Source organism: Pelophylax lessonae (assembly GCF_965119305.1).
Source record: "Pelophylax lessonae genome assembly, chromosome: 4".
Taxonomy (NCBI): domain Eukaryota; kingdom Metazoa; phylum Chordata; class Amphibia; order Anura; family Ranidae; genus Pelophylax; species Pelophylax lessonae.
In genome coordinates, this window is record NC_138771.1 from 239911390 (window position 1) to 239932904 (window position 21515).

General features: G+C 45.2%; 1 protein-coding gene across 1 annotated transcript in view; it reads left to right on the forward strand.

Moving 5' to 3' along the window:
- Positions 1 to 21515, forward strand: part of CNTN1 (contactin 1) — a 279141-nt gene that overhangs the window by 197106 nt on the left and 60520 nt on the right. Inside the window, exons 10-12 of the mRNA XM_082252863.1 lie at positions 939 to 1063; positions 18825 to 18942; positions 19058 to 19208. Coding sequence (XP_082108989.1) covers positions 939 to 1063; positions 18825 to 18942; positions 19058 to 19208 — 394 coding nt within the window. The remainder of the gene's footprint in view (positions 1 to 938; positions 1064 to 18824; positions 18943 to 19057; positions 19209 to 21515) is intronic.

A 21515-nucleotide genomic window follows, 5' to 3' on the forward strand; every position in this document is an offset into this window, starting at 1 on the left:
CCCTTGTACATCAAAGCCCATCTTTTCACATCTGAGTACCCCCTTCACATTAGAGTCATCTTCACCACAGTGGCAGTATGACTTAGGGCGGAAGGTGGAGCAGTATTGGACAGAGGATGGGATGTGGAGATGGTCCTCCTCCGGCACTATAGCAGGAAATTGTGTCTTGGTCTCTATGCATCATTGGTTGTTATGGTACTGGCCTGCCCACCTGCACCCTCAAAATGCATGATGCAAATAGGGAAAAAATTGCTAGGGACCAGAAAAAAAAAAATCTTGTAGCAGGCTGACCCCTTACCATTCCTCATTACCAGACCCCTATAAATGAGGAATAGTCAAAGCATTGTACTGCACTGAATAACAGGAGTCCAATTTTATGTTACCATGGGAAAATCCATTAAAGTGAGACATTAGCTAACAATAAATTCTGTTAAAGTAGTTGTATCAGGCAATTTTTAGCCTTTGTTGCATCTTAGTGCTGCTGGTCTCCTTCAGCCTCTTCGCTTGCTGCCTTTTCATGCATGACATTTCTCAGGGCAGCTTTTTTTGATTGTGACGACAGTGGACCATGCCTTGTGTAAAGTATGGTAAAACAGCCACTTGTAGCCTCCATTGGAAGCTGGTGTGACAGGGTGAAAACTCAAAGGCACAACTGGGAGGCAATTGTTACCCTATAACAGGAAGTTTCGTTACAGAATCACTGAATTTGCTTTATGAAAGCTGCATATTTGAAAATATTAAAAATTACGTTTGAAATGACATTGACATGTTGAAGCTAAACATGAGATTTAAGATATTGGGTTTACATGTACTTGGAAAGTGAAAATGAAAATAAAAGAAAAGCAATTTATGTGATGAGTTCTTGCTTATACAGTACATTTGGTAAATCTCTGCATTTGCGAAACATAAATTCCATTTTTTTAAATTTTGCCTTTCAGCTGCACCAGAGTGGGTGGAACATATAAATGATACAGAAAGGGATATAGGTAGTGACCTGCATTGGCCCTGTATTGCCAAGGGGAAGCCAACTCCCACCATTAGATGGTTGAAAAATGGGGACTCGGTAAGCACTTTGTTCAGATTTATCTGAAAAACTGGTGTGATAATTATTACATAATTTTATATATGTGTTAAAAGAGACAACTTATTATAAGAACCAGTGGGGACAGGGGGGCCATTTGTTTGTTATTAATGGTATACTAATGAGGGGGCACATTGGACACCTTTGCTGCCATTGTGCTATTGCTGGGAATCCAGTGTGCCCCTGTAAGTTTAAGGAGGGGTGGACTAACTCCGGCTCACCTGCCCTCTATCTATCCATTAGAATGCATGTGCTTCTACTGTGGAGGCTCTCCTAAATGTACAATGGTCAGGACTGCAGAAATATCAGGGTGCCTTGGAGCGGCTCTGCAGTTTACGCTTGTATATACAAATATATGCTAACTGAACCCCTGTTTTTAAGGCAAACTGTTATAATTCGGTTGGCAGCTGACTGGTTGACGAGTTGAGCTGGGAATTTTCTTTAGTTTGGTTTTTTAACTTATTAACTTACTAACTTATTAACTTACAGCAGAGAGCTGTACATGGTCAAAAAGGAGCGTATTTTTGCGACTGTCAGTCACAGGTGTTGGTGTGCAGCTGGGGCCAGCAGCCTGTATAAATCAATGACAGACTGACACACACCACAACTGTACAGATCCGCCAAAATGCGCTCAGCCTCCAGCTGCCTCTTGTGGTATGACACCATGTGTTTTTTGTGGACCAAAATGGCAAGGAATAGCTCTGTTCAGTTGTTAAACTACTGAAACCATAACCCCTCATTTTCTCAACATTGTTAAGCACAAAGCACAGGGCAGCTGACTTTTTAAAATCATGAACAAATAAATTTATTCACTTATTAAACAGAGCTAAAGACTTAGCCCACCATAAAAAAGTAATGCACATATTTTTGGAGGAAAAAAAATGTACATTCATTTATTTTTCACAGAAGTGTGCAAAATATTGCACCCAGGATCAATGTATCATGGGTGCAATGCCAGAATCTTTCTCCTGTTCTCTTCCCATACTGAGGTACAGGCTTTAAGGGGGAAGTGTTAATAGACTATGAATGAAGTGATTATCACACTTGTATTGAATCCCAACCATGGCACTACCTGCCTGGAGTTTGCATGTTCTCCCTGTGCCTGCGTGGGTTTTCTCTGGGTACTCTGGTTGACACACTCCAAAGACATGCTGTTAGGTTAATTGGCTTCTGTCTAAACTGGCCCTAGTATGTGTATGTAAGAATGTGAGTTAGGGACCTTAGATTGTAAGCTCCCTGAGGGCAGTGACTGACGTGAATGTACAATAAATATGTGTAAAGTGCTCTGTAAGTTGCCAGCTCTATATTAGTACCTATAATAAATAATAAACAAGTCAGTTTGTCATGTTGACAGATGAAATAAGTAGATTATTAATTCACAGATCTCTGTGATGCATCTGTTATGGGAAGGGGGTTCCCATTTACACCATTTTACATGTTACACCCTAAATACAGGGTAACATGGTGCAAAAGATGAAGTTTATTAAAACTCTTTTCTCTGACGCTCATTGACAGACTCATATCTTGATATCAGTAGGGTATTGCTGCCCCCTACAGGAGTAGGACACTAGGCAGAAAAAAGTTTCGGCTACACCTATGGGCAATCCCAGGGGGTATACCCTCTCTCTTCCTGCTATAGGATGTCAGTTTTTTTCTGCCTAGTCAAGAGTAAGGACCTAAGTTCCTTGCTGGGATCTCTGGTCATGGCAAGCTTTTTAGATAATTCCTTTTTTTTAGCTACGGTAGTTTTTTTCTCCGGATTGTTCCTGTGAGATCTACAAGCAATTATGCCGGATCTGAGCGATGGGCTGGATGTTGAGATCCAGTGGTCACCCCAGCCGGCCAACAAGTGCGTGCAGGCTCTAGCTCCGCGCTGGGTCGGCCGTGACATAGTCCCACTGGACGGGGACTGGCCCGCAAGTTAAACGTCTCGCCAGGTCGCATACGACCGGTCTGTGGCCGAATCGTAGCGTACTGGCGGACAAACCCCCCCCACTTCGGTGGCGAGGGGTTCTGTCAGGAGTTTGGCTCCCGACCGTTCCGGTATGGTGAGTAAATGTTCCCCCCTTTCCTCCTGTCGGGTTCTGGGGTGGACGCAGGCCCCTCCTAAGGACGGTTGGACCCCCATTTCCCAGGTTCCCCTTGGTCCCATTTCGCACCCCCACCCATTTGCCCCATCCCCCACTCCCCCCACTTGGTGGGTCTCCGTCACTACTGGGGATGTTGGAAGGCTGTATCTGGATAATAGGCCGCAAATTGGGTCGGGGGGTGGGGTGTGCCGCCGGTGACGGACGAACGTTTGTGCGGGGGGCTGGGGGGGTCCCCCTTACCGCCGTGGGCCCGCGCAGGGCTGCCATTTTCTTGTAGCCTCCATGTGCCCTGCATGGCGGTGGCCATCTTGGTACACCCGACTCGTTTTTTTCAGTGCATAGAATCACTGAGTGGGAGTCCTGGAGGCTAGGGATTATCGAACGGTTCGGGTCGACCATCGGTTCGGCCCGAACATTAGGTGTTCGAGGTTCGGCCGAATTTAGAACTTTTTGCCCAAAAAGTTCGGAATTCGGCAACCAGAACCGCCCAAAATGCAATGCTTCAGGAAATGGGCTTTAAAAGCCCGTGATTTGACCAGAACCATTAGCAAAAGCCAATTGAGGGGGCAGGAGAATGCTAGGAATGTGATTGGAGTGACTAGGGGGTCCCTAGACCAATCATTAGTGAATACGCCCCCCAGTATATAAGATCGCCCCGCCATATTCCTAGCATTGTTATATTGGACATGGAAGAGAGTGGAAGCAGTTCTGTTAATTTTACTTTAAAAGTGTCATTTAGCTATTTTTAGTGTGAGGAAATTGATATCTAGTGTAGTTAGAGTGCTCCTTTACACTTTAGTTAGCTTCCAAAATTCAGTTTCTGTAGGGAAAGTGTTAAGTGTAAGGGGACCGTAGTGTAGTGTAGGGTTAACTGGCAGTGACTGCTATGGCAGGGTGACAAAACCCTTCCATAGCAGGGTGACCACTATAGAGAAATTATCATTTCTCTGAATAGCTTCGGCACACCCATACGGCTTCTCACCAGCCAAGCATTTTTTATGCTGCAGGGGCTGCCACTGCCAGTGCTTTTTTGAGGACATGTTTGATGTCAGACATGACATCTGAACATGTGTATAGGGGGTATATATAGACATATATGTCTGAATATATACCCCTAGACATATATAGGTGTGATAGTAGCAGAAATAAATGCTTGCGCTAATGAAATCATTTACAGTAATATATTTCTGCTACTATCACACCTATATATGTCTAGGGGTATATATTCAGATATATATGTGTATATATACCCCCTATACACATGTTCAGATGTTTTGCCTGCCTCAAAAGAAACCCAAAAAATGCCAAAAAACGCTAGCGTCATTTTTTGGGGGGTTTTGGAGGCAGGCAAAACATCTGAACTTGTGCACAGTACCACTATACACAAGTTCAGATGTTTTTCCTGACTGCAAGAAATCAAAAAAATGCCTGCTTTGAAACCGGCAAGGTGTGGAGAGAAGCTAACCCCCTGAGCTGAAAGTTTTCTAATACATACAATCCTTTTTTTTCTGGTTCTGGACATGCTACAGAGCTGAAACTTCACAGGTACACCTTTTAGACCCCCCAGACACAACATCACACAAAAAAAGTTCTTAAAAATTGTCATTTTGATAAAAAAGCCAATTATTGAAAAAATTAAAAAAAAAAAAAAAAAAGAGATTGTTTTATTTTTACTTTGGATTTCAGATCTGGGGGGTCTAAAAAGTGTACATGTGATGTTTCAGCTCTGTAGCATGTCCAGAACCATAAAAAAAAAGATTGTTTTGTATTAGAAAACTTTCAGACAGGGGGTTGGCTTCGCTGCTGTAACACCTTGCCGGTTTAATAGAAGGCATTTTTTTGGGTTCTTTGCAGTCAGGAAAAACATCTGAACTTGTGTATAGTGGTACTGTGCACAAGTTCTGATGTTTTGCCTGCCTCCAAAAACCCCCAAAAAATGCCAGCAAAAACACACCTGGGCATTTTTTTTTTGACGCTAGCGTTTTTTTTGTCATTTTTTTGGGTTCTTTTGAGGCAGGCAAAACATCTGAACTTGTGTATAATGGTGTATATACACACATCCATATATTTATATACATACCTAGACATATATAGGTGTGATAGTAGCAGAAATATATGCTTGCGCGAATGAAATCATTTACAGTAATATATTTCTGCTACTATCACACCTATATATGTCTAGGTGTGTATATAAATATATGTATGTGTGTATATATACCACTTTACACAAGTTCAGATGTTTTGCCTGCCTCAAAAGAACCCCAAAAAATGCCAAAAAAAACGCTAGCGTCAAAAAAAGTTTCAGCTCTGTAGCATATCCAGAACCAGAAAAAAAGATCATATAGGTGTTAAAGTTAAAGGAGGGTCCCGACCCACATTCCTGTTCTACTGAAAAATTATCTATTTTTTTTTCATGGTTCTGGACATGCTACAGAGCTGAAACTTCACATGCACACATTTTAGACCCCCCAGATACTAAATCCAAAAAATCAAAAAATCTCTTTTTTTTTTTTCAATAATTGGCTTTTTTATCAAAAATGACAATTTTTAAGAACTTTTTTTTGTGTGATTAATAGTTAATGGGGCATGACCCAGAACCCTAGGCACTTTTTAGGGGCATTTATTGGGTTTTAAGGCTTAAAAATGGTGTTTTTTGATTACCAAAGTTCGGGTCCCATTGATTTCAATAGGGTTCTGAAATCCGAACCGAACTTTTGGGAAATTCGGGTGTTCTGGTCGATCATCCCTACTGGAGGCGTGTATGGTGGTGGAGCCCCTCCCTAGACCCGGGCACACCGCTCTGCAGGCATTCCTTTGAGAGGAAGATCGCTGCTGACACATGCTGCTGAGACATTCTGGGCCTTCTGGTGCATCTTGCTGTGGGTTGGTGAGCCTTGGGGGGTCTCTCTCTCTCTCTGCTGGAGGTCTCTAGGACCACTTGGGGGCACTGTAGCGCTGGGGGACATTTTCCTAACCAAAAAAAATAACTTTTTCTTTTTTTCAAATTTTGCTAAAGGGTTCCCCTGGTGTACCATGGACCCTGCTGAACATGTGTCCCCACCTGATTCCCTCGAGGTGGCCGCAGGGCCCTCAGGTTCCCAGCTGACTATAGATGCACTTTCAGTGGGCTAGAAAACGCCCTCCGCCCACCCCTGCCTCGTCTGATACCTCAGAATCTGAGTCTTAATCTGGGTCTACTGCCTCGCGCCCCGTCTCCTCTGATAGTGAGGATGACCTTTCTGCCTCCGCTGCCGCGCAAGACAAGGCGCTGGTGGATGCACTGATTGTGTATGTACATGATACCCTAAAGATGGAGGTCGCAGCTGTGACTGCGACTGATGCACAGGTTGCTTTTGGCACTCGCAAACCCTCCAGGGGGACAAAGGCGCTACCCTTTTGAAACGTTTCTCATTAAAAAGTGGACGGTGCCGCCTACGGTGGATCCGCCGGTCTCCAGACTAAATAAAGCTACTGTGATCCCGGTGGAGGATTCCCCGTCCTTTAAGGATCCGGTTGATCGTAGGGTGGAGTCTGTGTCCCACACTATGTTCTCCTTAGCAGGGTCTGCCTTAAGACCGGTGTTTACCATTGCCTTGGTTTCGCAAACATTAACGGAATGGGCTAAGTTACTATGCCGTGACCTGGAGGGGAGACACCTTCCCACTGCCCTGTCAGTACTGCTGGACCAAATGGTGCAAGGGCTGCAATTTATTTGCGATGCCGCACTGGATACTGATCCAATGCTGGGGCGTTTGTAGTTTTCGGCAGTGGTCCTCCGGCGCATGCTGTGGCTGAAGTGCTGGTCTGTGGATCAGGCTTCAAAGAAAGACTTGACTGATCTCCCTTTTCAGGGGGATCGCCTGCTTGGAGCTACCTTGGATGATATTATCAAAGGTCTCACTGGGGGCAAGAGCACCTTCTCCCACAGGCTACCAAGGGTAAGGACCCCCGTAGCAGACGGCGACCCTCCTTTTCAGCACACAAGAAGTTTTTTCGTCCCTCTGGATCAGTCAACAAGGCAAAGCCCTTCAAGGCCCCCTCAGGGGGGGGGGGGTTTCAAGTGACCCTGGTCTGGGAAACAGAAATCGAGTTCCTCCAGACCTGAGGACAAGGCCACTTCGGTGCGCCCCCAGTGCGCCCCCACCCATATCAGGGGTGGGGGGATGTCTTTGCCGGTTCCCGGAAACCGTGGCTCTCCAGGATTCAAGTGTATAGTGCAAAAGTATACCTGCGCTGCTAACAAAACAAACTAATAAATAAATCTAAATAATTATTGTGTATAAATAATCTGTGTAAAGTGCTAGTGCTCAACTCAAAATACACAATCCTATATCTTAAATACCAATCAATATAAAAATATACATAAATACAGATTTTATATACGTGAAACAAATTAATGTGAATAAATCCTTCAATTAAAGACGTTCTGAAATAGTGACAGTCTTTGTGTAAAGTATAAGTCCAAAGTACTGCGTGCTCATAAAACAAGTGCCGTTGCTCTCTCTACATGGGTAGGTGCTCCCCTCCTGGACCCCTACTCACCAGAAGCCAAATAATACACCGCCTTCAAAAAATTTCCTTAGATAGGACGAGCCTTATTGGACCATCAACTCAATAGCTTTACTGTAGATCACATCATCCAGGTATTTGCTCCTCACACAGAGCGTTATCAAAAGCTTTTGATAACGCTCTGTGTGAGGAGCGAAACGCGTCAAGCCGTTCGTCCGAGTACGTACTGCGCCTGAATACATCCACCTTCTGAGTTACGGGGACACGGGGAGTAAGTACAGTCGTTTGGATTGGCAACCCGTGGGATGACTTTTAGGCGCTTGAACCTTTGCCATATTGTAAGTGTATCTTGTATTGTGTGCATCGAATAAAGTAGTTACATACTTCACGATGCCAGCATCTCTTTTCTTTTTTTGAGCAAATACCTGGATGATGTGATCTACAGTAAAGCTATTGAGTTGATGGTCCAATAAGGCTCGTCCTATCTAAGGAAATTTTTTGAAGGCGGTGTATTATTTGGCTTCTGGTGAGTAGGGGTCCAGGAGGGGAGCACCTACCCATGTAGAGAGAGCACCGGCACTTGTTTTATGAGCACGCAGCACTTTGGACTTATACTTTGCACAAAGACTGTCACTATTTCAGAACGTCTTTAATTGAAGGATTTATTCACATTCATTTGTTTCACGTATATAAAATCTGTATTTATGTATATTTTTATATTGATTGGTATTTAAGATATAGGATTGTGTATTTTGAGTTGAGCACTAGCACTTTACACAGATTATTTATACACAATAATTATTGAGATTTATTTATTAGTTTGTTTTGTTAGCAGCGCAGGTATACTTTTGCACTATACACTTTATGAAGGTACATCACCTTTTATACCAGCAGCAGCCTACTATACAGTGGTATCAGTATATTTATAATCCTCAGCTCTAGCCTGTAATCCTTATCTCCAGGATTCAAGACAAATGGGTTCACAACGTCATACGGTCGGGGTACAAGACCTAGCTCCCCCCTCCTTCCCCACCTGTTATGTCTGTGTGGGGGTGTTAAGCAGGCGATGGGGGCTGGAGGGGGGAGGGGGCGCGCCACTGGCTGCAAAAAAAATGAGTTTTCAGGGGGGATGGTCCTGGTGGGGGCTCCTGCCAGGGTCCCTCCTTACTGCTCTTTCCTTTCTGGGGGTTCTTTGGGGGTCCTGGGAGCCATGTGGGCGTCGCGTGTAGCCGCCATTTTGTCGTTGATGGCTGCTGTAGGTATCAGTGTGCATGTTTGCGTAGTCCGGCGGCCATTTTCTTGTAGTTTCCCATTGATATAAAGCAGCGGCCATATTTTTGAAGCCTATCGAGTGGTGATTCGGCGGTGGGCCTCTAGTGTTGCTTCCTGGTTTTCCTCCTTCTCTATGATCGCTGCACAGCATGCAGCCTGGCCTTCTACTCTATCCTGAGTCGGTGGTGGTGAGTCCCTGTGGTTGCAAACCGGCTCCCTCTTTCTGCTATAGCAGCAAACTTGGTACGCTGTGACTTGTGGTGAAACTTGTGCAGTGGTGGGGGGTTTTTCAGCAATGATCTTTCCTTTTTTGCTACTTGTCTCCGGGTTAACCCATGGAGTCCCTGGAGCATGTCTCACCACCTGACCCCCTCTCAGAGGTTGTTGGGCCCTCTGGATCCCATTCCGCTTTGTCTGCTATGACGATGGTCCTAGAATCACTAGTGTCCAAGATAGATACGGTCCTGCAAAACAGGACGGGCAAAAAGCATCCCCGCCTTCACCTGCATCCTCTGTCTCCTCAAAATTTTAAGGTTGCTCTGGCCGCTGCAGACGGGAGTCTCTGTACTGGGTCTACTTCCACGCACCCTGAGTGCTCTGATAGTGAGGATGATTCCTCTTTCACTACGGCTGCACATGAAAAGGCGCTAGAAGATGCACTGATTGTATCAGTGCAGGAAACCTTAACACTGGAGGACGCAGCTACTGCTGCTGTGTCGGAGACGCCGATACATTTCGGTACCCGCAGATCTCAAAGGCGGCAAAGGTTTTCTCCTTTCCACCTATTTTGACAAAATTGTCGTGAGTCAGTAGGGTTTCCCTAAACGCTCTTTCGGGGTGCCTAAGCGTTTCACTAGAAGGTATCCTTTTGAAGAGTCCCTGTTAAAAAACTAACAGTACCGCCTGTGGCGGATTCTCTGGTTTCCAGGTTAAATGAAGCCACCCTTCTCCCAGTGGAGGACTCTGTGTTTTAAAAACCCTTTTGACAAGAGAGCTGAATCTCTGGTCCGACATCTTTTTACCATGGTAGGTTCCACCCTTAGACCGGTGTTTACCATAATTTTGGTTTCCCAGACCATAACGGAATGGGCAAAGCTTTTCGCCAGGATTTGGAAGGGGAACAGATTCCCCCTAACCTCACGGAGCTGGCGGGCCAGTTGGTTCAGGGGTTGCAGTTCATCTGTGATGCCTCTCTGGATGCGGTTCCCTTAGTCTGCAGGGTATCTATAACAGGGGTGATCCTTCAGTGCATGATATGGCTTAAATACTGGTCTGCAGACCAGGCTTTCAAGAGGGCCCTGTCTGATCTCCATTTTGTGGGAGATCGCCTGTTCGGAGCTTCCATAGATTAAATCATTAAGGGTTCTACAGGGGGGAAGAGTACTCTTCTCCCACAGGCTAAAAAGAGCAAGGAGTCTCGTTGCAAACTTGGCTCTTTCTTTCCTCAGGATCTCAGGACAAGGGATTGTCGAAACCAGTTTGAACCCCCTCAGGAGGGTCAAAGAGACTGTGGTCTGGTAAGCAGAGGGCGGATCCCTCCAGGCCCGCAGATAAGCCCTCTTATGCCTAAAGGGGCACCCTCACTAGTGTCTGGGGTGGGGGGACGTCTTTGCTTCTTTTCAGACCCGTGGACCTCCTTGATTTAGGACAGGTGGGCCCACAAGCTAATCCGGTCCGGTTACAAGATCAAGTTTCGGTCTTGGCCTCCGGCAAGGTTCTTCCCTTCCAGCCTGCGTTTGTCCCCAGATCACTCAGTCTTCTCAGGGCAGTGCAAGATCTGCTCTTACAAGGGGTCATTGTTCTGGTTCCAGAATCTGAATGCTTTCAGGGGTTTTTATTCAAACCTATTTACTGTTCCCAGGAAGGAAGGCAAAGTTCGTCCAATCCTGGACCTCAAGGCCTTGAACCGCTTTGTGCGGGTACAAAAGTTCCGGATGGAGTCCATTCGCACGGTAGTGGCATCTCTTCATCAAAGGGATCCTCTGGCCTTTATCGACATCAAGGACACTTACCTTCATATCTCAATTTATGTCAGGCATCAGCGTTTTCTTCGCTTTGCCATGGGCGAGGAACATTATCAATTTGTGGCGTTACCCTTTGGTCTCGCCTCAGTTCCTCGGGCGTTCACAAAAGTGTTGGCCCTGGTGTTAGCATTGTTGCGACAGCGGGGGATTGCCGTGCTGGGGTACCTGGACGATCATCTACGAGCAGAGTCTTCAACTGTTCTACAGGACAATCTGGACATTACTGTGTGGAATCTGCAGGAGTTCGGGTGAACTCTGAATTTTCAGACGTCTGCTCTGGTTCCGTCCACCAAGTTGGACTATCTGGGTCTGACTCTGGACTCGGCCTCAGCCAGGGTGTTTCTCCCATTGGACAGGTTCCAGAAGCTGCAGGATGCCATTTGACTACTGTTGTCCAGCAGTCGGTCGTCTTTCCCGACTTGCAAGCCGGTGCTGGGCCTGATGGTGCCTACCTTCAAGGCGATTCCGTTTGCACAGTTCAACACAAGACCCCTGCAAAGGGAGATTCTTGCCAAGTGGGACCAGAATTCAGTCTCTGGACATTCTGATCCTGTTGAGCCGGGGTACGAGAGTGTTCCTGATTTGGTGGCTTTGCTCTCTGGCTCTTCGACAGGGAAAATCCTCCCTTTCCCTGTACTGGACAGTGATCACCATGGATACCAGCCTGTACGGGTGGGGAGGTGTTTTGGGCACGGACTGTGCTCAAGGGGGTTTGGACTCTGGAGGAGTCCAGGCTAGCAGTCAACGTACTGGAAATTTGGGCAATCAGACTTTGTCTAGGGCCCTGGGATCAATTTACTACTTTTCAACTTATTATTGAATACACTTAATTAATATATAAATAAATATGTGTTGTTAAGAAACAACATCCAGACAGGAGCTTACCTGTTTATGTCTTGGCAGACGACTTGACTCAGCAGGAATACTTATGGTTAATCAAAAAAAAAAAAAAAATATATATATATATATATATATATATATAAAAGTCCTTCTCAACAAGAGAATTTAGAAGAAAAAAAATGGGAGGTTTGGAACTTTAAATGAGAGACATTGCAAGGCTGGTTGGACAGAAGATAAAAACATTTATTGATACATACATACATGATTGGTAACGTAAGATACAGAATAATAAAATAATAAAGAAGACGGGTAAGTAGTCCCCAAATCCCAGTACATCTCAATCAACAAGGCAGAGATTCCAGAAGGTAAAAAATATTATGATACAAATCATGACATCATGGGACTCTACGCGCTTCGTGGACTTTGTGTATGCCACTTCTTCAGGAGTAGATGTGTGATATGTATCTAAAAAATAAATAAACATAAGGAAATTGCAACTATGATGATGAAGGGAACTGGAAAGGGGAAGGAGGGAAAGGGGGAGGGACAAAGCCCCCAAAAAGTCCAAACTTGCATAGAAGTTCTCATAGCACAAGCATTGGATGTGAAGACACGACCATGGGTGCCTCCCATGGGAGCTGAGGGGACACAGGGCAGGCAGGCAGGGTGAGATGCCACATATGTGGTGAGTCTGGGTGATTCAGTAGTGTTGGCAGTAGTAGCATCATAATATCTAATAATGATGAGGTGTATAAAATATATAAAGTGCATATGAATAAAAACATGATGTTGCTTTCAAGCAAGTGCATATTAGATGAATGAAATAAGGTGGGTGATAAGGGAGAATGTGGTTTATAAGAGAGAAGACAAAGAAGTCTAGCCCAATCCAAGGAGAGTGAATGAAAGCCCTTGTGGAGAAATCATGAGCCACTCATGATAGAGAAACCAGAAAAGGAAGGTGGGGGGGAGACAAATTATATGAGAGTGTGGGACCTAGAGTGAACCAGAGTCCAGGTATCCCCAGGGGAAGTAACCAGTGGGGCATAGCCGTAGTGAAAGACAGAAGGCAAGTTACCAAAGGAAGTGTTGATCCCAGAACTCAGACCACACAGTGCCCAGAACATCGCAAACCGCCTCCAATCACTGTGTTCCCAGCGTCACGTCGGTGTAACGTGGTAAGGAAGCCGCGGGAGCGGAGGAGCAACATCATGTTTTTATTCATATGCACTTTATATAATTTATATATTTTATACACCTCATCATTATTAGATATTATGATGCTACTAATGCCAACACTACTGAATCACCCAGACTCACCACATATGTGGCATCTCACCCTGCCTGCCTGCCCTGTGTCCCCTCAGCTCCCATGGGAGGAACCCATGGTCGTGTCTTCACAGCCAATGCTGGTGCTATGAGAACTTCTATGTAAGTTTGGAATTTTTGGGGGCTTTGTCCCTCCCCCTTTCCCTCCTTCCCGTTTCCAGTTCCCTTCATCATCATAAGTGCAATTTCCTTATATTTATTTATTTTTTAGATACATATCACACATCTACTCCTGAAGAAGTGGCATACACAAAGTCCACGAAACGCGTAGAGTCCCATGATGTCATGATTTGTATCATAATATTTTTTACCTTCTGGAATCTCTGCCTTGTTGATTGAGATGTACTGGGATTTGGGGACTACTTACCTGTCTTCTTTATTATATTATTATTCTGTATCTTACGTTACCAATCATGTATGTATGTATCAATAAATGTTTTTATCTTCTGTCCAACCAGCCTTGCAATGTCTCTCATTTAAAGTCCCAAACCTCCCATTTTTTTTCTTCTAAACGAATAGGGATGGAGTTGCACGATACAAGGCCCCTTCGTGCATCTCACTCAAAGTCCCAAACCTTCCCCCCTTTGCTTTTGCTAAACAAGAGAATTTAAGTGGTAAATCCAAAAAAGAAATATGTCTTTCTCTGCAGGAGGACTTAAATGGTTAATCCACAAGGACGTATAACAGTCTTTCTTAGCAGTAGTAATGAAGTGGTTAATCCAGAAAATAAACATAACAGTCTTTCTTAGCAGGAGGACTGAAGTGGTTAATCCAAAAAAAGAAACATAACTGTCTTTAACTGTTTTTAAAATACATCAGGGCAAAAAAATACATCAGGGCGTGGTAGCCATTCATAGGTGTGCCATACATAAAGTATTTACTTATGTGTGGCCACCATGTTCTAAGTGAGGGGTCAGAAACCTGTGGCATGTGTGGCATATAAGCAGAGTTGTAAGTAATCAGCACCCTCATAGATAGTATAAGGCAGGCAGAGAACAGAAATCAACCACCCCAGGAAAGTGATCAGCAGGCTATATGGCACTCACCCTCCTTCCTCTCCCAGTGGTCCACAGTGAAGGGGAAGCCCCTGTTTGCCCTCTCCAGGGCCTAGCACACCTCACACAGGAGCTCTAGGCTGGTCTTGGTGTCCTGGCTCTTCTCCTTCAGATCCTCTACTGGGGTCACAAAAGCTGCCATGAACTCCTGACCCCGCCAGGCCACCTGGTCCTCCTATGACACCGAGGCTGCCGTCACTGCCCGCTATTGCTGAGAGAATCCCACCACCAGTCTAGCCACCACCGCTGCCGCCAGCAGGACCGAGGAGCTGGCTCTGCAACCCATGAACATATCCTACATAACAGCCCACATACGTACTCACTGATGCAAGTATCCTCCTCGCGGGAAATGCAGACCAACCTCCGTAAACTGTGTGGGCGGGGTCCTGAATCCATCGCGTTTTGACTGTTCTGGCTGTAATTTGCGAGGGCTCGCACAGCACAATTTAAGCGGGCACCCCCCCCCCCTCAGTTTGCGAATTCCCGGTCTAGCCCATTGGACAGTTCGTCTTCAGGGGTGTCCAGTATGGATTCAATTGGACAATGCCACGGCCGTGGCATATGTCAATCATCAAGGGGGCACAAAAAGTGTCATAGCGGCTCGGGAAGCAGCCGTCATTCTAAGGTGGGTGGAACGTTTTGTTCCAGCCCTCTCAGCTGTACATTTCAGGGGTGGAAAATTGGCAGGCGGATTTCCTCAGCCAACAGGCCCTGGACCAAGGAGAAAGGTCACTTCATCCGGAGGTGTTTCATCAGCTGTGTCTCAGGTGGGGAATCTGTTGGCCTCTCATCTCAACAGAAAGGTGCAGTGTCGGGATCCTCTAGTCGATGCCACGGACGCACTGGTGGCTCCTTGGGGACAGTACCATTTGATATACACCTTTCCCCTTCTCAAACTTGTGCCGAGACTTCTGAAAAGGATTGAGGCAGAAGAAATTTCCGGTCATCCTGGTGGCCCCAGACTGGCCTTGACGGTCTTGGTACGCCGACCTGGTATGACTGGTCGCCGATGTCTCTTGGCCACTCCCTCTCAGGGAAGACTTGTTGGCCCAAGGGCCAATCTTCCATCCTTCTTTACAGTCGCTGGCTTTAACGGCTTGGCTGTTGAAAGCCAGGTGCTGAGGGATAGGGGGTTGTCTGACTTGGTGATTCCCAGGCTGTTAAAAGCTAGGAAATCTACCTCTAGGAAGATTTACCATTGCATCTGGAAGTCGTACATTGCGTGGTGTGAGTCTCTGGGGGTTTCTTCCCATTCCTTTTTGGTGGCTCGAATTTTGGTGTTCCTCCAAAGAGGTGCGGAACAGCACCTGGCCTTGGGTACCATCAAGGGCCAGGTTTTGGCCTTGCCAATTTTCTTTCAATGTCCTTTGTCTAAGCTTTCCTTGGTTCGTGCCTTCATTCAGGGGGTTCGCCACTTGGCTGCCCCTGTGCGGTCTTTGTTGCCTTCGTGGGACCTCAATTTGGTACTGTCGGTTCTTCAGAAACCGCCTTTCCAAAATATTTGCGAGATTCCTCTGCTTTCTTTGTCCCAGAAGGTAACCTTCTTGGTGGCGATTACTTCTGCACGCAGTGTGTCCGAGCTGGCATCTTTGTCTTGTCATTCACCTTATTTGGGGGTTCGAAGAGATAAAGTTGTGCTTCGCCCTTGTCAGTCATTTCTCCCTAAGGTTGTCTCTGGTTTACATCTGAATGAAGACATTGTGGTGCCTTCCCTGTGTCCTAAGCCTAAGCATCCTAAGGAGATTTCCTTGCCTTCTCTGGATGTGGTTTGGGAGATCAGGGTGTACCTGGTGGCAACCGAGTCATTTAGGAAATCAGATTCACTTTTTTTCCTTACGAACGGTCCTCGCAAGGGGTTGGCTGCGTCTGCTGCAACCATTTCCAGATGGATCAGAAAGACAGTAGTGCAGGCTTATTCAATCAAGGGTCAGGTTCCTCCTTCCACCATCAGGCTTCAGTGATGCAGGTTTGCAAGGCAGGCACCTGGTTGTCCGTGCACACTTTTACAAAATTTTGCAAAGTACATGTGTTGGCATCTGTGGATGCTGCTTTTGGCCGCAAAGTTTTGCAGGCTGCTGTTTGAGAGGACTTGGTCATCTTTCAGGGTGTATTGTTTTCAGTGTTGGTCATGTAACCTAAAAAAAGTAATTAGTTATAGTTACTAGTTACTTCTCCCAAAAATTAACTGAGTTAGTAACTGAGTTACATCCTTAAAAAAGTAACTAATTACCAGGGAAAGTAACTATTGCGTTACTTTAAAAAAATAATCAAATATGTCAAATAATCTTGTATGCCCCTTGTATGTTTGGTATTTGCTTAGTGGTACCTGCGTGGTATTTGCAGAGTGGTACTTGCATAGTATTTGCTGAGTGGTACCTGCGTGGTATTTCCTTAGTGGTACCTGGGTGGTACACTGGTACGGTACCTCAGTGGTATTTGCTGAGGGGCACTGATGGTACCTGAGTGGTATTTTCTGAGTGGCACTGGCTGGCTGCGTGGTACACTGGTACCTGAGTGGTATTTGCTGAGTGTGGCACTGTGGTACCTGCGTGGTACACTGCCAGTGTATAGGGTGGGTGGGTAGGTGTATTTTGGGGTCAGTGGGTGTATAGGGTGGGTGGGTAGGTGTATTTGGGGGTCAGTGGGTATGAAGAGTAGGTGGGTGGGACAGGTGTATTTGGGGGTCAGTGGGTGTATAGGGTGGGTGGGTAGGTGTATTTGGGGGTCAGTGGGTGTATAGGGTGGGTAGGTAGGTGTATATAGGGGTCAGTGGGTGTATAGGGTGGGTAGTTAGGTGTATATAGGGGTCAGTGGGTGTATAGGGTGGGTAGGTAGGTGTATATAGGGGTCAGTGGGTGTATAGGGTGGGTAGGTGGTGGTGGCTGGTGGTGGTGTGGCACACTGGTGGTGGAGGTCTGAGTCCTGAGTCCTGTCCTGACTGTGACTGAGTCTGTGAGTAACCGTATTTTGTTTTTTGTTTTTGTTTTTTGGTACCTGTGCTGCTGCTGCAGTGCTGCCTGGCTGGCTGCTGGTGGTGGTGGCTTGCTGGTGATGGTGTGGCCTGCCCAGGCACACTGGGGTCTGTCTGGCTCCGTCCTCCTCTTCCAGGCTTGTCTGTCTGTGCTGTCTCTCTCTTCTGGCTGGCTGTGCCTGTGACGACTGTGGTGGTGCGGTGGTGGACTGGTGGTGGACTGCCTGGACTATATATTTAATTTTATATTAAATTCAATCATATGGCCTCTGCCTTCCTCATGGCCTGGGCCTGGCACGCTGTACTCCGCACTCTGACTGCCACTCTCTGCTCTCTGTCTCCTCCTCTCTTGTCGACTGAGGCCAGTACCCGGTCATAGAGGAGAGAAGGAATTACAATTACCCTTCTGCCATCTAGTGGCGGTAGATGTAATTGTGGTAATGTCGCCCAAGTAATGGGAACAGCGTTGCCATGAGGGGGAAGAATAAACATGTTTAAGTAACGACGTTTACTTTAACGCAGTTACTGCCATCACTGATTGTTTTCAGGTGAGCTCCAGTTGTTCTTGGTTGAGCTCCATGTTACCTGGTTGGCTAGGTTTAGCCTTTGGGAATTTTTTCTGCTGTATTTTTACCACCCCTCATGTTTGACACTGCTTTGGGACATCCCAATGGTCAAGAAGATTCTGGAGTTGTGTCCGTCAATGAACGAAAGAGAAAATTGTATTTTTGTCTTACCGTAAAATCCTTTTCCCTGGTGTTCATTAACGGACACAGTACCCACCTCTCTATTGAGTTGGGTTATTTTTCTTCTGACACTGCTTGCAACAAAACTGAATGCCTATAGCAGGAAGTGGGAGTATACCCCCTTGGACTGCCCCGTAGGCGTGGTAAAGCTTTTTCCTGCCCAGTGTCCTACTCCTACAAAGTGGAATTTCATTGCATTCACTAAGTTCTGTTGTTAATTCCCTTGGTAAGTGCAACTTCCTTTGCAAAGTGAACAGCCTATTTGCCTTTAGTAAATTAAATCGTTTAGAGGGGTCATGGGAGAAGCACAGATTGTCTGTCCTAAATATTACAGGCTACCCAGCTTTCATGCTGATGCTGCTTCAGTATCTGGACTAAGCATGCAAATATAGATCTTTTACATAACTCTTTATTTGGAAAGAGGCTGGAACCCACCAAGTATCTCCCATGCCAAGTCTACTTTAGGATCCATGATCAATTATATTAGCCTGATGAGTTCATGTTTAGGTATAAGTAACCATTATAAGAACTTCAACACCATGTTGTTATACCTCATGTACTGAAAATGAACCTGATGAGCCTTGTGTTAATTTGTATTTTAAACAAGGTATCCGAGTCACCAATATAGTGGTCAAAAATATTTTTTGTGGGAAAAATCAAACCAGCCTTGTTTGCAGTTATTTCCCGGTATTTATTGGTCTGCATCTGTCGTAAAGTGTTATATCTAGCATGCAAATTAAACTACAAATGGCAGTTGCAATCTAGTTCGTATTTTTCTTCCCTTCAGTTTTTTGGCAAAAAGTTTGATTTCACTTTAACCTAAGCATATACTGCTTTGAGCATTTGCCTAATGTCATGTTATACTAGGAATAAGAATATTTTTACCCTTGGCTCAATTTTTGTTTTTCAGTATGGTAAAGGTGAACTGAAAATCCGAGGTTTAACCATGTTCCATGCTGGAATGTACCAGTGTATAGCAGAAAATCACTATGGAGTCATTCAAGCAAATGCTGAACTGAAGATCCTTGGTTAGTGACCCTAATTTCATTTAAACAAAAATTTTAACTTGTTCATAGTACAGTTTGCAAAGGTAATAAGTAATTTTTACTAACAGTCTTAATGGTTTGTTTGTGTCTTCTTCAGCTTTAGCACCAACATTTGAATATAATCCTATGAGAAAGAAGATTTTAGCTGCAAAAGGTGGTCGTGTCATTATAGAATGCAAACCAAAGGCTGCTCCAAAACCCAAATTTTCATGGAGTAAAGGAACAGAACTGCTCATAAACAACAGCAGGTTTGTGCTGAAAACTTCTCACTCCATTGCATTTCTTTTTTGTTGAAAAGCTTTTTACCTGGAAGCTCATTGGTTTATCTGGGCATTGGTTGTGGACATCATCATCGCTGTTTACTTCATCTATTGTTTCCTTATTTTGATGGAGGATAGAGGTGTCTATATATATCACAAGATTACACTGCTTGAACTAAACATCAGACAGCCCAAATGTTAACAGATGTGGCTGCATACATCCTTGGATATTCTGTATCTGTATGGCTGTATGTTGGGAGTTTACACACACATGAACTTTAATGGCAACCCAGTGTTAGTCCGTTGGGTTTAATATTGAGTTGGCCCACCCTTTGCAGCTATAACAACTTCTGGGAAGGATGTCCACAAGGTTTAGGAGTGTCAATGGGAATGTTTGACCATTCTTCCAGAAGCCCATTTGTGAAGTCAGGCACTGATGTAGGATGAGAAGGCCTGACTTGCAGTCTCAGCTTTAATTCATCCCAAAGGTGTTCTATCACGTTGAGGTCAGGACAGGCCAGCCAAGTTCCTCCTTCCCCAAACTCACTCATCCATGTCTTTATGGACCTTGCTTTGTTCACTGGTCCAAATAATTTGGTGGAGAGGGGATTATGGTTGGGTTGTTTTTCAGGGGTTGGACTTGGCCCTTTAGTTCCACTGAAGGGAACTCTTAAGGCGTCAGCATACCAAGACATTTTGGACAATTTCATGCTCCCAACTTTGTGGGAACAGTTTGGGTATGGCCCCTTCCATGTTCCAACATGGGTTTGCATCAGACTGCGACAGCCTTCCCAGAAGAGTTGAAGCTGTTATAGTTGCAAAGGGTGGGCCAAGTCATTTTTGAACCCTTCAGTCTAAGACCGGGATGCCATTAAAGTTCATGTGCGTGTAAAGGCAGGCCTTCCAATACTTTTGACAATATAGTGTAGGTGTACAATGGTCACAGCAATATATGATTATAATTTCATTTTACTTTTCAAGTAAAAACTAACATCTCCAAAAGTGCTTTTTACCATATATTTAGTCCTCTAATTGACAGGATAGGCTAATTATCCTGTAAAGATGCTGACACTGCAAAGTAATGTACAGTCTTTGTGCTGCCATTTGCAGAATGACCTGTTACGGAAGCAATGACAAAAGCCTATTTTTTTACAGCTTCTCTTTCTTAAGCCCCCGTTCACACTGGGGCGACCTGTCAGGCGACCTGGTCGCCTGACAGGTCGCCGTAGGTCGCCTTCCATAGAGAAGCTGTGGACCCGTTCTAATAGGAGCGACACAAGTCGCTCCGACTTAGAAAAAGGGTCCGGAGCTTCTTTGGGGCGACCCGGAGTGACCTGCATAGACTTCAATGTTATGAAGTCCGTGCCGGCCGCTCCGAGGTCGCAGTGCGAGCAGCGCGCCGCGACCTATGAGGTCGCACCGGCAAGTAGCGTCGCCCCAGTGTGAACGGGGCCTAAAAAGCGTTTCTCAAGTCAATTTCTTTTAAATTAAAACAATAAACATGTTATACTTATAACAGGGCCACACAAAGACTGCCCAGTCCTGCTCTTTTGGGGCCCCCCTCCAGTGCTCTTTGCTTCTCTTCTACTCCATCTGCCCCATAGCAAAGCCCAAATAGAAGACTAGGATATATTTTATAGGACTGTCTTTTTTTACAAAGATGCAAATCTGATAACAACCCAGTTTCACCCAGGGGAGGTTATGCATTAAGGCGAATAGTGTTCGCTGTGCAAGAATCTCTGGATGTTCTAGTGCTCCTATCCATACAAAGCCTAGTGGTCCCTGGGACCTGGGGACTCTGGTGAGCGCAGTATTTTTATCGTTCACATGGTGGAGAACTTGATTTAAGGAAGAAAAGCACATTTATTATATACTGGTTGTGATCACAGTGATTGGAGAGCATCACAGATTACTGGCACTTTATTTTGCAGTGGACTGTCACTTTCATTAATTTATTGTATATTCAATTTATTATTTTTTTTACTCGCACTTTATGTAATTTATAGGGTGTTGATATATACTCACCTGTTTCAGATTATTATATGTACATGTACGCATGTCTTGATATAACAGCGCCTAATGCCCCGTACACACGTGCAGATTATCTGCAGACTTTTGTCTGCAGACTTACCTTTTCTATGTAGTGCAAGGGCCGGCCGGATTGCATACAAATTGAAAGTGTTTAGGTTTGACCTCATATTATATGGTTTTGGTAAGTCTGCAGACAAAAGTCTGAAGATAATCTGCACGTGTGTACGGGACATTACTTTACTAGATATCGTATGTAAACCAGGC